A 15,570-nucleotide genomic window follows, 5' to 3' on the forward strand; every position below is an offset into this window, starting at 1 on the left:
GCTTAGCTTACTTTCATAAAACAACAATTAAAGAAATAAATATATAATAAATAAATAAATAAATAATAAATAAATAAACAAAGAAACAATTAAGCAATTAAATAAGTAAATAAATAATAAATAAATAAACAAAGAAACAATTAAGCAATTAAATAAATAAATAAATAATAATTGTATTTTATTAAATCATTTTTCTTAAATTATAAAGCTTTGTGCATCTTCTATTTAACTTTGTAGAGTGGGCCTTAAAATAAGCTTAAATATTTAACACATGAAAAAAGAAACTGCACAGTTTACTGAAAATGTGTCAACATATATAGCAATTTAATGCCGTACGGGCTTTTTTTTTTTTTTTTTTTTTTTTTTTTTTTTTGTTAATCGAAACTATTAATTTTAAATAGAGCTTGTGTTAATAATAATCATCCTTTATTTCGTAATTTGCAACTTGCATCGCCTTTAGCTATTTCGGTTGAATATAAAATTTTATTAGGCACTATTAGACGTTTTTTGCTTATGTTTTCATGCACTCATCTGTCTGTCTGCTATGCCGAAAAACTTTGCAGACTTTGTTAAAAAGCGTTAAAGCTGAGGCATATTTTGTAGCCTGGCCCAAAGTTTTGCTCAGACAATCACGAGCTGTGGCAGTCGTTGTTGGGCTCGTAACTGCCAACAGTAGCTTCCCAACTATGCATGGCTCAAATTCCTATAGCTCAGTTGTTGGCCATTTCATTGTGGCTCCGCTTCGCAACGCATCGAGCAAGCAGCCAGAGCATGCTTACAAAAACAAAATGGCGAGAGACGGAGACAGAGTGAGAAAGAGAGTGAGAGAGAGAAAAATAGGAAAAATATTGGCAGCCCACCTGGCTACAAACACATATAGCTAGCAAGTCTAGCAGTCTACAAAACTCCTTTGGCAGAGTTTCTCCTTTTTTTTTTCCTCAGATATATACACATATATATATTTTTTTACAAGCAGCCTGAGCTGTGCACGGAACAGGAGCACGGTCGGCGCTCGGTGCTGGCTGCTGGTTACTGTCGTTTTGTTGCATGTCCTGCGGCGGCCGAACTTGTTTGAAATTTGACGTGTGTAGTTTGCTGTCCTGGCGGGTGCTAGCTGGATGGCAGCCTGGCTGGCTGGCTGGCTGGCTGGCTGTAGTTGGAAGCCTGGCAGCAGGCAGTGCACTTAGTTTTGCAAATTTATATGCCAGCTGCAACGGCAGCACGAAAAATGTTCGTTTCAATTTCGCTTTTTTGCTCGGCTTCGCTTAACAAATTGATGAATGTCTTGTCGCTGTGCTTGGTTTGCCATGGCTCGACTCGGCTCGGCTCGGATCGGCTTGGCTTGGCTTAGGTTGGCTTGGCTAGGCATAAGGAGAAGGCTCAGCAGTAGCTGCGCTGCTGTTTCGGTTGGTTTTTAAGGGCATTGCTGGACCTGGCTGGGCCCTTGCTGGCTGGCCAACTTTAGTAAGATGAATGTTTGGCCAGGCAAATGACAGGCAGCGAGTGCCTTCCATCTTGATTTTTGAGTGCATAATGACAGGAGAAGCCCTGGCCAGCCATGTAATTGGTTAGCACCGAGGCCGAGCAACGTCTACGGCTCTTAAAGTGCTCTAGCAAGTGCTGTCAGTGCCAGGCAAAAGAGCAGCCAAAAATTAGATGAAGAAAATACACAACAAAAAAAAAAAAAAAAGAGGAGAGAAGCCACACACACATACACATAGTGCAGCATCAAAGGCAACCGGATAAGCGCTGCTGGTGGAGGCGTCATCATCTCAGCCGTGGTCGTGGTCGTGGTTTGTCTCGGTTTGCAATTTCACAAATGGATTTGTTGTAATTTCTTTTGCCACAGCACCTGATGCTCACACAGCGACAGATAGATAGACAGACACAGAGACACACAGACAGATAGACAGACAAACAGACAGATATTTCAGACGTAGCAAACAGAAATACACAAAACACAAACAATGTGGAAATAGGAAATAAAAAAGAAAAAAAGAGGCGAACAGAGCGAACGCGTTAGAAACTTTTACACTTTACACATTTTCGCATATGAAAATATTTTTTGCAAGTTTTTATCACTATGCCAAAGAACCGTCTCGAAAAGGGAGGCGGGGACGCAGACACACACACAGACATTTATGGGATTTGTGTTTGCCAGACATGTTTGCATTTTGTATATGCGATATGTTTGAAAATCCCATTTCTCCCATTGGGTCGGCATTGCTGTTTCGGATTTGAGTGGGGGCCTCTGCATAACAGTGGGAATTTTGCTCTGGCTTTACGCCTTTATTGCTGAGATGCTGCGAAGTTTTCAACTTTAACGAAGCACGAGGGATTGGGATTCAACATGTGTGTTGGTTAACAAAAGAAAGTAATGATAATAATAATAATTTTAATAATATTGATAATGATGAGCAATGTAAATTCTCATTCTGATAGTTTATAAAGACGTAATAGTTGATGATTATCTATTATTAAAAAGGTAATGTACTATATATTAATAAATAAATATTAATAAATGAAGCAACCATGTCGACATTCCGTTTGACTCGGATGATGTACTTAATTTCGATTCCTATCAGGTCAAAAATTATTTGCGATATGCTATATAGGAAAATAAATATAATCTTACAACTTCTTATCTTTTAATGCAAAATATGTATATATCCGAATTTTTGCATAGAGCATAAAGCTTTTGTGGTACTTCTGACTTCAATCATTTACAAAGGCCAAATTAAAGGATTTATGTAAATAGCTTGACTATGGTGTTAACTTGCATAGACAAAGGCTGAGAGAAGAAGTTAAATGTGGGAAGTAGACTTTTGCCTACGTTTCCTATTGAGCAACAATAACTGGTCTAATAGTAGCTACCATAAGCAAAATACTACTACATAAAATAATTATATATGAATTATGATCAAAGTGCAGACTGAATATAAGAAAAGTGGAATAAAAAGGCATTGAAGAAACAATAAAAATAAGATTTGATAGATAGGATACAGAAAGAAGCAAAGAAGTAAACTCCTTTAGGATAAAGTAAAGTCTTTACTTTAAAGAAAAGAATTAAATAATCAAATTGTTTCTTTATATTATTTATTATTATTTTTATTTTTTTTTTATTTTTTATAATCTATATATAGTTTTCTATATGAAGATGCCAACTGGCAAGGTTTCTATTTCCTATTTTTTTTTTTATATTGATATATTTTAATGTATGAAGATGCCAACTGGTAAGGTTATTTATACCACTTTCGTCATTAAGGAAAAGACTTACTGTCACTTGGCTGATTGTAAGAGAAATTCCTGTTAGCCATATGCATTATGTATTTGCAGTTACAGCTTTGTTCGCCTTGCCAATCGTTACGGTACTATCTTTTTAATAGTCTAAGCCATCTTGAGGTGTCTACACTGTCTGGCCGATGAAATATTAACAATTTGCGTGCCCGTTAAATTTCGCACATTTTCGATGGCTGCGTGCTTGTCAGGAGAAACAACGGCAAATGTTGAATAAATATTTATTATTAATATGAGGACACAAAAGACTAAAAAAAAACAGCTAAAAGCAACAACTTTGCAGCCTTAATGACCACAACTGACCATAGCGAACATTTTGAAGTTGTTGTTATTGCTGTTGTTGTTGTCTGTTTTACAAATGACTTTCGTTCACGTTAGCGTCGCCGTCGACAACGTCGCCAACTTAAGTCATAATTTTCCATCATAATTTTCTATTTTTCTATTTATTATGTCCAAGTTGTTGTTGCTGTTGCTCAACGTCCTTATTGTAGTTCAGCTTGATTAGTTTCGAGCTGTCTCTCTCTTTCTCTCTCTCTATTTCTCTTTTGTTCTATCCCTGTCTCTATTGCTGGCCATGTTATATTGTATTTAGCTGGCCAAGTTTATGCCACTATAAGCAAATTGAGGTTATGTTGACTCTGCTTAGTGCTTTTGCTTTATTGCTGTTCTATATCGCTCTAGCTGCGATTTTCTGATTTGGCTTCGCTCCACTATTTGCCTGATGGATGTGTCCGATAGATTGTTGATTGAGCGCTGAATGCCATAGTTTGAGATATGAAATGTATTTATAAATCTTTCATATTTATGGACGTTTACTTTGCCATTTATAACAGCTTGGATTGTTCAAGGAAATCATATAGAACTTTGATTGTGATGACACATATATTAGTTATTTAAGCGTGGTAAAGAGGTTATGTGTTAAATGAGATTGACGTAATATTTTATACATAAAAATATCAAATTTAATTGTCCTTTAAGTCGGTATCAAAATAAAATTTGGCAATAATTTTATTTTTTTTTTATTTTTTTTTTTTATTTTATTTTTTTTAAATTAACAAATTCACAAAAAAAATAAATTTTTATAAAATTATTTAGGTGTGTATTGAATTAACTGTTGTAATTATTCATTTATAATTTATTTAATAAATAATTAATTGATCATTTAATAAATTTGTGTATTAAGAAGTTATTGATAAATATTAAATAAATAATAAACAAATAATCAAAAATATATATTAATTAGTTTACAACTAAAATTAGAAATAATTTATTCAAAGTATTAAATATATATATGTATATTCAATATTGAATAAATATTTTTAAGAAATAATATATGTATATCTAGCGCAGCAAATTCACATCACTTATGGTGTACTATCATAGACTCTTATGCATAGACCAACTCTTTCATTTCGCAATGCGATTATCATAAATAAGAACAACAAAAAAAGCTTTGAAAAAAAAAAAAAAAATAATAAATAAATAAAAACACAAGAAAAACTATAATCGAATGCGCGCCCACACAATAGCAATAAAATTATATAGAAATCACCGAGGGCGAACAATAAATTCCAAAATGAAATGAAATGTGCCGCCAACTGGCAACAACATTATGTCAAGTGAGCATGCAGGCGACACCTGCAACAGAAAACGGGCGGCAAAAAATATTGGGAGGAATACAAAAAATAAAAAAATAGAATAAAATAAAATATATATACATATATGTATATAAACGGCGGAAGCAATGTATTTGGTCTGTTGCTGCGCTTTGTAGCCAGCTCCGATTACAAGCAAAAATACAAAAAAGCAAGTAAAAACGTTGCAGTCGAGCATAACCGACTGCAGAGTACTCATTTAGTGCCCAAACGCTGCCACGCCTGTATTAATATTTTATGTTTGTGCAAATCAATAGAGAATGTCAGTTAGTCGTTACATTTTTTTCTTGTTTCTAGATCTAAAGCTGTAGAGGATACAGATTTGCCGATTTGCCCCCAAATGGAGTAAATATACCTTTTTTATACATTCAAAATTTGAGCTTTCTAGGAATTTTATTACAATAGTTTCTAAATGAAGAAATGCAGTCCTAGATCGAGAAAATATTGATACTTTATAATTCGAGCTTCGAAATCGAAATATATAAAATTCAAGACATGCGAACGAATCGTACAAAACCAATATAGCCATTTCATTTTCTTGAATGAGTATACAAGTGTGCCGCATACATATATATTTATAATATATAAAGCTGAAACTGGAAAAATCGAACAATGTTTAGCGCATTTTATACTTTGATGTGCTGTGCTGTGGCGCATTTGGTGTGCTATTTTTAAAATGTTTGCAGCATGCGCACAGCAGGTGGTGTCTCTGTGCCTGTGACTATGCCAGTGCCAGTACCTTTGCCTTTGCCTACGAACTGTTCCTCTGAACGAACGAACGTTCTATGAAGTGCCGCACCAGCAACGTGACCAACTACTACTAGCCAATGTTGACAAAGTTAAGGCGCGCACATTGGCTGCGTCCACTTGAAACTGACAATAAATCAAAGAACATTTGTCATGCACACGCCCGTGTAGCATTGCCATCATCAACATTTGCCAAGAGCCATCGAGTTTCGGGCCAAATTGCTGAAAAGGTCTTTCACATTTTTTTTTTTTTTTTTTTCGTACATACATTTTGCCTCTACCTGTTGCGCAGGCGCCGCACCGCCTTGTTTATGAGGGTGCTGGTGCTCGTTCTGTTATTGTTCTTGAGGCCCAGCGCTCAATTGATTAGATTAACGGCTCGAGATAACAACAACTGGTTGGATGGCTGTCCGGCTGTCCGGCTGACCGGCTGGCTGCATAAGCAACTGCTACAGTTTTTGTTTTGTTGTTTCTGTTGTTACTGACCACAGTCGGACACTGCTGCAGATAGTTCACAATTCTCTCAGCGCTCAGTGGTCAGTTCCCAGCCTCCACGCTTGACCGCTGCAGACACATAAATCATTTTTGTTTATTAATATCGTTTAGTTTTGCCTTCGCCTGTGTGTTTACGGCTCTTCCTCGTCTCGTCTCGACTCGTCTCTCGTCTCTCACTCTGTCTTGTCTTTTTGAATTTTAGCAAGTTGGTTTTGTTAGTTTTCAAAATCGATTTACAAATTTATATGCAAGCAGAGTTGGGGCTATGCAGCTCTTGTCTTTGTTGTATAGAAGCTGCGCAGTTTTATTATCGTGTCTGCAGTTCTTGTAGAACATAAAAATGTTATAAAAGAACCCAAAGTAGGTATAGATTTTGACATGCGTATTTGTGGGCTTCAGCTCCGAAATAAATAAGGTTTGAAAGAGGGTAAATAAATTATTCAAATTTTTAATTGACAATTCAAGTCTGAGCAACAGATTGCTTGATAGGTATTGATAAATATTTCAAAACACTTTCCAAAAGTTCATAATATCAATTTGCAAAGTTTTGCTAAAGATGCTTTCGAAATATATTAAATATTAAAGTCGCTACATTTATGGATCAGATTCTATATACACTGACATTTATTCAAAGTCAACTTGAAGTCTTTTAATGCAATTGGAATTTCTATTAAAAGATAGCCAAAATTGAAGTAAGCAACTCTCTAAGCATGAAATTCCAGTAATTTTTCTTTGATGGGGATTTATTTAAATTATGGAATTAATTAAACTAGTGAACGCTTTTATTTATGTTTGAGCATTTTGCAACGCGCTTTTATCAAATTAATTTGCCACTCAAATAAATCGCTGAAAAATGCAAAGTAAATAAACAAACTGGAAAAATTGTTTATTTAAAATAAAAGAAAACACAAAAAACATAAATAATGAATGCCCCACACAGACTCACAGAGTTTTTTTTTTTTTTTTTTTTTTTTTTTTGTTGTATATAAATATTCATACAAAAAGAGGAAAAATTATAAAGAGCGAGTCGGCAACGAAGCCACTGACCACTTGAAAGAAAATCAGATAAACGAATTGAATTGAATTTAGTTAGTCAGTAGGCAGCTGGCATTATAATAATGCGTTACACATTGTGTAGGCAGACCAGACCCAGACCCAGAGACAGAGACAGAGACAGAGGCTAGAGTCTCTCCCTACACTTGCTTCGTTCTGCCTATTTCAATGGGTCGAGTTTTTCTTTACTAATTAGTGAGACCCCCTGGCTGAGAGATACAAAATCGAGGCTGAAGATTTTGATATCCCGCGGCGACTGCTTCCAACGTCGCATCAGAAAATAGTTTAATAAATTAATTACCAACCATATCGTCGAAATCAAGTGGCACAAGTGGCAACTGTTCCCCCTCACATTTGCCTGATGAACTTTTTGTGTAAAGTATTTAGTTTCACTGCGTAAAGTTCAAAAGTTGCGACATAATTATCTTAAGTTATTGCTGTGCATTGTTGAAATATATATAAGAAGAATTTTATTATTATTATGTTTAATTTTTATAAATTCTAAATTTACCTAATGTGTTATGGCTCATATATTGATTTTATTCTTTTATGTTATATATATTTTATATATATAATATATATAAGAAGAATTTTATTATTATTATGTTTAATTTTTATAAATTCTAAATTTACCTAATGTGTTATGGCTCATATATTGATTTTATTCTTTTATGTCATATATATTTTTCCATTTTAATTTGGTTCCATTTCTTTATTGGCTTATATACAAATTTCGGAATTACAAAAAAAAAAAAAAAAAAAAAAAAATAATAATAATAATAATAATAATAACAATAATAAAATTAGTAAAAATAAAAGTGAAATATGTATTATAAAATTTTGTTTATTGTGCTAAAAAAAATATATATATATAAATAGTTTGTAGCTAAGAATTTATTTAATATTATTTATTCTTCTATTTTCTAAGAACTAAAGAAAAAAAAAAAGAAAACAAAATAATAAATTTAATACACGTGAAATCAGCCATTAAAACAATATTTCTTGGTCAGTGAATTAAAAAAAAAAAAACAAAAACAAAATAAATAAATATATGTAAGAAGTATTCTTAGCCGCAGTTTTTTTTTACTGCAATTAATGAATTTATCCTCTAGAAATTTTTTAAGTCAATATTAATAATCATATATTAATGCTTATATGTTTTTTATATATTATATATTTTTTGTAGAAAATAAAGAAAATCAATCGACAAAGTTTTTAAATATTCATAAAAATTAATAAATAAATTAAAAATATAAAATTAATTTTGAATATTCATAATAATTCTTCGACTTTGTTAGAATAGAGAACTATTTTATTTTTGTCATATTATTTTATTTAAAATTTTCTCAAAACCCTCTTCTAAATAGTGTATTCATTATTCATGCACTGCCCACATTCAAATTTCGGTCGTTCTATGGTCGTTCCAGTATCACGATAGAAATCTTAATCAATGAAAATGATTTGATTAAATTGTTTGCTTGGTTCAAGGCATTGTTGTCAACCTAATCAGCAGTGAGCAAGTCGTTTCACATCTGGGATCGTCGCTGGTGCTCTTCGGTCTTCGTTAGAGCGTCATCTAGACTAGAATTTTATTTCTTTTAATTTTAAAGAAGAAGAAGCAAGAGCACATAGCAGCACTGGGCGACGCTTGGTCTGAATTAATCTTCATTAGGGTCACCCAGACAAAGATACAAGTGCGGGCGGTCGGGCGGACTCGAGGTCGCCGATGTGCCGCAGCTCGGGGCATATATGTCATGTGTGTGTGTTGCAAGTATAATATACTATATATATGGAACATATGCCGCGTGGCACAGGCGCGTGCAAACTTTGATTGAATTTTCATTAATAATTTTCTGCTGTGGTCGCAACTTTTTCAGCAAATGTGCGCCATAAATTATCGGGCTATGGAAAAAAAAAACAACAAACAACATATATACGGAGAGAGAGAGAGAGATTTTTATACATGTATACTTTATACAAAATTTTTACTGGAGAATGTTGTCAACTTTTCACTTTTAATTAGTTGTGCAACCTGCAACAATTTGGGTCACGTTGCACGAACATAAATCAAAAATGCAACTTGTGCAAATATTTGAGGCAAAATTTTTGCCTTGTGCATGCCACCTAAAAGTATGCAACAGTGCGTTGCATACTGGGCGTGGCACGAGTGGGCGTCACAAGCTGTGCAACTCCTGCGGCTTCAGCATATCACATTTTTATGATGTATGTATATATATATATATATATATATACGTAGTAGTTCGTTTTTTTTTCATTTTGTTTGAACAGTGTCCAAGTGCGAGCAAATAAAAATTAATTTAAAATCGCCTAACACAATTTATTTCAATCAGCAGCGCATGAAAAGCTCCCGACTGCTTAATTTCTGATTAACTTTGATAAACTTGCGACGGGCAAATTGAAGAGAATCAGTTACGGGGTCTTTAAGCACCTGACGACGAGCAAAGCATGCAACAAGAGCAACAAACGGCAGCAGCAGCAGCAGCAGCAGCAACAACTGTAACTTGTCTGGCATAACATGGCCAACAGACTGTTTGGCTTGCCCAGGTCCAGACGGAGTACCCTATTTTCCCCTGGAGCCACTTCCCCACCGCCCCTTTATTAACACATTGCACTGTTTCTCTCTGTCGAAGTTATCCAGCAGACATGTAAATTATGTTGGTTTTTGGCCAGTTTGGGAATTTGCCGGCATTCGTCCAGGCCAAACGACGGCACACAGGGCGCCCACCCACTCAAACAGTTCAGTGTTTTCTTGGTTGTCTGTTCCTCTCTGTTATTGTGGCTGCTTAAAGCGTTTCTAATTTTTAGAATTTTGATGCAGACAAAGAGTGAGGCAGCTGCATAAAGGGCTGCACGATATGCAATTTAACAGTTAGATGTACTTTATTTCTACGGTAGACTTTATGTTATTTTGGGATTAGTGATAGGGTTTGGTTTACATATGGTAAACCATCTTTTGTATTCTGTCTCCAGTTTTTGGAACAGAAGAAGTTCCAGTTGGAACTCATATACCAAAGATCGCGATAGATCTCTATCTCTCTCTGTAAAGTATTCTAAGATCAATTCAGCTGCATTTTAACTGTTAATGCTTTCAAAATCATATAAGTTTTAATAGAATAAATTAGATTTGGCTTATAATAGAGTTCCCTGTATTAAATGTTAATATATTTATATCATTTTATCAAGCAAAACTAGATTTTCATATGTTTATTTATTTCCAACTTTTATTTGTTTAGTTTCTTCCTGAGACATATCAAACTATAATCAAAAATGATTCTATTATAACTAAAGTTTTTAAGTTGCACGTTTATATTACTATCTCTTATACTACTACTATCATATTGCTCTATAATAAGAATATAAAATTCTATATTCCATTTTATACATATGAATAAAATCACACCACGTCTTTCAAAGCGTTCCATATTATCTACGTTATTATCTCCAAACCAAATACTGAATCATATGAAAACAAATCAAAACGTTTATGGAAATCTCATCAATAAATAGTTATCATAGCTCTGATTATTTGTAGCAAAAAGTTTTAATATTGTTTCCATGTGAAATTAATTTCATACTCATTGATAAGTGCTCAGTCCAGCAAATACTCGAATTGAAATTAAGTGTACGTCGTTTAAAGTGTTTGTCAAAAAGCGTGCAATATAGTGTACATATATACTACATACACACGCCTCGTACTGATAAGAGCTCAATTAGACCTCATATATATAGTTGCGCTGGGTGAAAAGTTGAGACAGTTCTGTGACCAAATCAAAATACTAAAGATGTCAAGCGCGCTGGGCTCAAAAGATGGCATACTCATCCGTATTATGGAGGTGTCGGACTATCAGAACGTCAAGCTATTTATGGGCAACAATTTCTATAATGGCGAACCGTTGTGCGCGTCTTCGGGCGAGAATGTGCAGAGATGCTATGAGAAGGAGAACGACGAATATCACATTTCCATGATAGAGCAGGGCACCTGCCTCTTGGCTCTGGATGAAAACAATGATGGACGCATTGTGGGCTTGGTGCTGGCTGGTCCACAGGTCCCCAGCGATTTGGATAAGCATCGCGAAGAAGCCGCCGCCATGGAGCCAAATACTTGGGGACGCATTGCGGTATTTCTGTCCAAAGTGGAAATCGAAGTCAATCTCTTCAAGCGTTACAATGTCTCCAAGCTGCTCTACTCCCACATAACGAATGTGGATGCCTCAATGCGTGGCAAAGGACTGGGCGCACGTCTAGCTGCCGCTCTCATGGAAGTGGGTCGCTCCAAGGGCTACCCCCTGATGGCGGCCTACTGCAGCAGTTTCTATTCGGCACGCCAGAAGCAGGCCCTGGGTATGGAGTGCGTCTACGAGAAGGCCTATGCGGACTACAAGGACGACAACGGGAAGGTTGTGTTCAATCCACCTGCACCACATACACATCTACGCATCATGGTTATAAAACTCTGAGCAGTTTATTCCCTGACTCGATACACTTGTTATCTACTTTGGTAAAAATATGTGTATAAATATGTCACAAATTTGTTAATTTTAATTATCAGTGAACTTAGTGTGTAATAGATGATTAAATAAAATTATGAATCAATAATAATTAAGAAGTAAATAAATATAAATTATTACTCGAATATTTATTATACCCTTATTATACCCATTTTCAATGGAAAATCAGGGTTTAATGGTTTTGTTGAAATGTATGTAACAGGCAGAAGGAGGCGTGGCAGACCCCATAAAGTATATATATTATTGATCAGGGTGACGAGCTGAGTCACAGAGCAACCAGTATCTATATACAAACATATATACAGCATATATAATATAAATGTATTATCTTTCAGCAAAAGACTCTCAGATTACAAATCATCTTTGTCGCCTTAAGTTCTCGTTATCTTTAGCTTTTTTGTTAGCTCATTCGCAGTTTCTTCAGCTGCTTACAATAAGAGAGAATATTATATACAAAAGCTCTGGAAGAGCACTCAGTTTGAGAGTGAAGCTCGCAATATGACAACGATCGTGCGCGAATTAACTGTAAAAGATATCGATGAAGCGAGTCGCTTGTTTCGGGAACATTTTATGAAACACGAACCGCTCTTGGAGTCATATGGCAAATGTGAGCGATTGAATGCCAGTTTGGATGAGTCAGCTGTACGGGAAGGCCTCTCCTTGGTTATTGTCGATCGTAGCACGGACGTCGATCGCATTGTGGGCGTGGCATATGCGGGTGTGCTGAGCGCAAATGAATTAGAGCACAGTTGGAATGAGCTGAGGGACAAGAAACGAACGAAATATATGGAACACATCGCATATTTTCTGATCAACATCAAGAGAAATGCCCAGTTCTTTGAGCGTTACAACGTCTCGAAGTGTCTGTACTTGAAGGTGCTCGTCGTGGATGCCACGATGCAGCGCCAGGGCTTGGGACGACAACTGGTGACGGCCCTGATCGATGTCGGTCGAGCCAAGGGGTTCGCACTGTTGGTTGCCACCTGTACCGGTTGCTACTCGACAAAGCTGATGGCGTCGCTCGGCATGGAGTGTGTGCACTCGGAAAACTATTGCGACTTCAGAGATGACGATGGCATTATAGTATTTAAACCATCAGCACCACACACAAAGGCCAGTGTAATGGTATTGAAATTGTAGGGTATATTAAGGTATATATGTATAGAAAATAGTTAAAAAAATTTTTATTGGAAAATAGAGATCGAAATTTGATTAAAACATTAGATTATATGAAATGATGTATGTATATCAGTTTTATTTGCAAATTTTCTGAGAAGGGGGTTGCTTCGAGGGAGGAGGTGGATTATGACAAAAATCAAATTTAAATAAAATACACAGGAATCTATATTTAAAATTTTGAAACTCTAGCTCTAAAGATGTAGTAGATATAATTTTATAAAAGATTTCCGATAACATTTTCCATCGATAACAAAACTAGAGAGATCAAGAGAGATTATAAACAACATATAACATGATAATCGAGATTTTGTGTAGAGTAAAAAGATTCAATATGTATGAAAAAATATATTTCAGCTGATTAAATTATAGGGTATATGCAAGTCGAGTCGGCCAAACGTTTGCTGTTTTATCAGTTAAGTGGCGCTATCTCTGCATTCTAGGTGCCTGAATATGTTTAGAGTTTGCAAACTTGAATTCAAGTACAGGTAATTAGGTTTTATTATCTGTTGAGATAAGCCCACTGGAATAGTTGTGAAAAAACCGTAAATTGACAGAGAACTGCAGTTAGTTTTCATAGCTGGCAAGATGACAACGATTGTGCGGGAAATGAAAATCGATGATATCGATGAGGCCAGCCTCTTTGTGCGCGATCATTTCTATGGGCACGAGCCGCTGATGTTGACGCCCGGTAATCATCCGTTGATCTATGACGATCCAAAGAAGCGCGAGTATCGGCTGTCGCTGGTGCGCCAAGGCACCTCTCTGGTTGCCGTCGATCAGAGTCGAGAGGGTCGGACTGTGGGTGTCGCCTTTGCTGGTGTCATGCATCCCAGCGATCTGGAGCAGAACTGGCGGGAGGTCAATGAGCGCAAGCCGAAGCTCTTGATGGAGCATATTCATTATTTCCTGTGCAATATTAAGAAACACGCTCAGTTCTTTGAGCACTATAACGTCACAGATGCTCTCTATCTAAAGACATTGGCTGTCGACTCAACGATGCGGCGTCAGGGACTGGCGCGACGGCTTGTCGTTACGCTCATGGAGCTGGGCCGCACCAGGGGCTATCCCCTGATGGTGGCCACCTGCACGGGCCAGTACTCGACGCGCCTGATGGCCTCCTTGGGCATGGAGTGCGTGCACTCGGAGCTCTATGCGGACTACAAGGATGAGGATGGCAACGTGGTTATTCGGCCGCCAGAGCCGCACACCGAGGCGAGTGTGATGGCCATCAAGCTGCAGGAAATGCCCTTGTATAGTCCGGGACTGTATAAGACATTTTTCTAGTAGGAGACAAGCAGGCTCTATAAGTTTAATTTGATTTGATTAAAATTCTATTTTTAATAATTTGCTGAGTCTATAATTAATCTCACGCTGTGTGGTATGAATTCGTTTATTCTTGAAAACGTGATGTATTTCAGCCATAGACTCTTATTGATAAGAGCAATCAGATAGCAAATCTATATAATTTTTTCAAGCGTTCGTGAAACCCGAAAATAATTAAGTTGTGTTCGATTAGGAAATACCCTAACTCCTGCGAACAGCGGCCAGTAATAGCATTCTATGGGAAATTTATTAAAAATAATAAAATATTTATCGATAGTTAGAAAATCAAATAATATATGAGTAAGTGGAAGCCATGGGGGTTCTACATATCATATTTCTGTTTTGGAAAGCAGAATTAATAATTACATATAATTTATTTTTAATTTTAAATAATTGTAGGTCTTTTCTGTTTTCTCTGAGCTGCTTAACATCTTTATTTCAGTTAAGAAATTGAACATTTTATTACTTTGAATCTAGTAAAATAATACTTAAATAGATACTTCTCAATTTTAGTAAATAATAAGTTTTAATGGTAATCAATTGCGCATAGGTTTATCAATAATGTGTTTTTTCTAGCCATTTCAGACTTGAGACATAATGATGTTTTTATATCAAATGTTTATTGTGCCTCGAAGACAAAATTTTTATTTATGAACAGCAACTGCTTTGCATTTGATAATTTATGCAAAAACTTATCAAGCTGACCCCAATATGAACAAAAAAAATAAATAAATAAATAAACAAAGCTATTATTTGCTGTCATGAGTAAATATGATTGTTAGCTATATAAGAATCGCCAAATCAACGTAGGAAAAAAAAATAATAAAAAGTGAAAGACTATTTAAATTCAAATTCAAAATGCTAAAGCAGTTGTCATCACAGCTTTGATTTCGCACATTTATATTAATTCTGTTTTGGTTTCTTAATGATAACAGAATTGAATGTTGGCCACTGTTTGCTTGAATAAAGGGAATTGTTACTATTCCTATTTACCGACTAAAAAGAAAATAAAATATATGTACACGTTAGTAAAAATCTAATCAGATCTTATATATGTTAGGACAATTCTGTAAAAAACAAGTAAGAAGGCTCCAGTCGAGACTGCTCGACTGGGAGATACCCTGAACCCTCCAAGCTGATATTCTAATCATTCTGCACTTCTTCTATGCACACATACATACACATGTACTTATAAGCACGCGCTCTGCTAACTGCGCAGTAAGCATCGGCTGCGCTTGGGCTGCGCTGCAATGTGGGCAATATTATGAGAATTTATTAGTTGAATAATTTCT

At 35.6% G+C, this 15,570-nt stretch overlaps 4 protein-coding genes across 5 annotated transcripts in view; 3 read left to right on the forward strand and 1 right to left on the reverse strand.

Moving 5' to 3' along the window:
- LOC6576689 (discoidin domain-containing receptor 2) overlaps positions 1-15,570 on the reverse strand; it is a 162,680-nt gene that overhangs the window by 141,038 nt on the left and 6,072 nt on the right. The window lies entirely within an intron of this gene.
- On the forward strand, positions 11,016-11,867 carry LOC6576692 (arylalkylamine N-acetyltransferase-like 2). Its single transcript, XM_002002644.4, has one exon. The coding sequence runs from the start codon at positions 11,051-11,053 to the stop codon at positions 11,723-11,725; it is 675 nt and encodes a 224-aa protein (XP_002002680.1). The 5' UTR covers positions 11,016-11,050; the 3' UTR covers positions 11,726-11,867.
- Positions 12,249-12,993, forward strand: LOC6576693 (arylalkylamine N-acetyltransferase-like 2). The gene has a single exon (XM_002002645.4). It carries the CDS (start codon positions 12,275-12,277, stop codon positions 12,914-12,916), a length of 642 nt encoding a protein of 213 aa, XP_002002681.1. The 5' UTR covers positions 12,249-12,274; the 3' UTR covers positions 12,917-12,993.
- LOC6576694 (arylalkylamine N-acetyltransferase-like 2) lies at positions 13,512-14,299 on the forward strand. The gene has a single exon (XM_002002646.4). The coding sequence runs from the start codon at positions 13,541-13,543 to the stop codon at positions 14,237-14,239; it is 699 nt and encodes a 232-aa protein (XP_002002682.1). The 5' UTR covers positions 13,512-13,540; the 3' UTR covers positions 14,240-14,299.

Source organism: Drosophila mojavensis, unplaced genomic scaffold (genome assembly GCF_018153725.1).
Source record: "Drosophila mojavensis isolate 15081-1352.22 unplaced genomic scaffold, ASM1815372v1 contig_36, whole genome shotgun sequence".
In the NCBI taxonomy this organism is placed as follows: Eukaryota; Metazoa; Arthropoda; class Insecta; order Diptera; family Drosophilidae; genus Drosophila; species Drosophila mojavensis.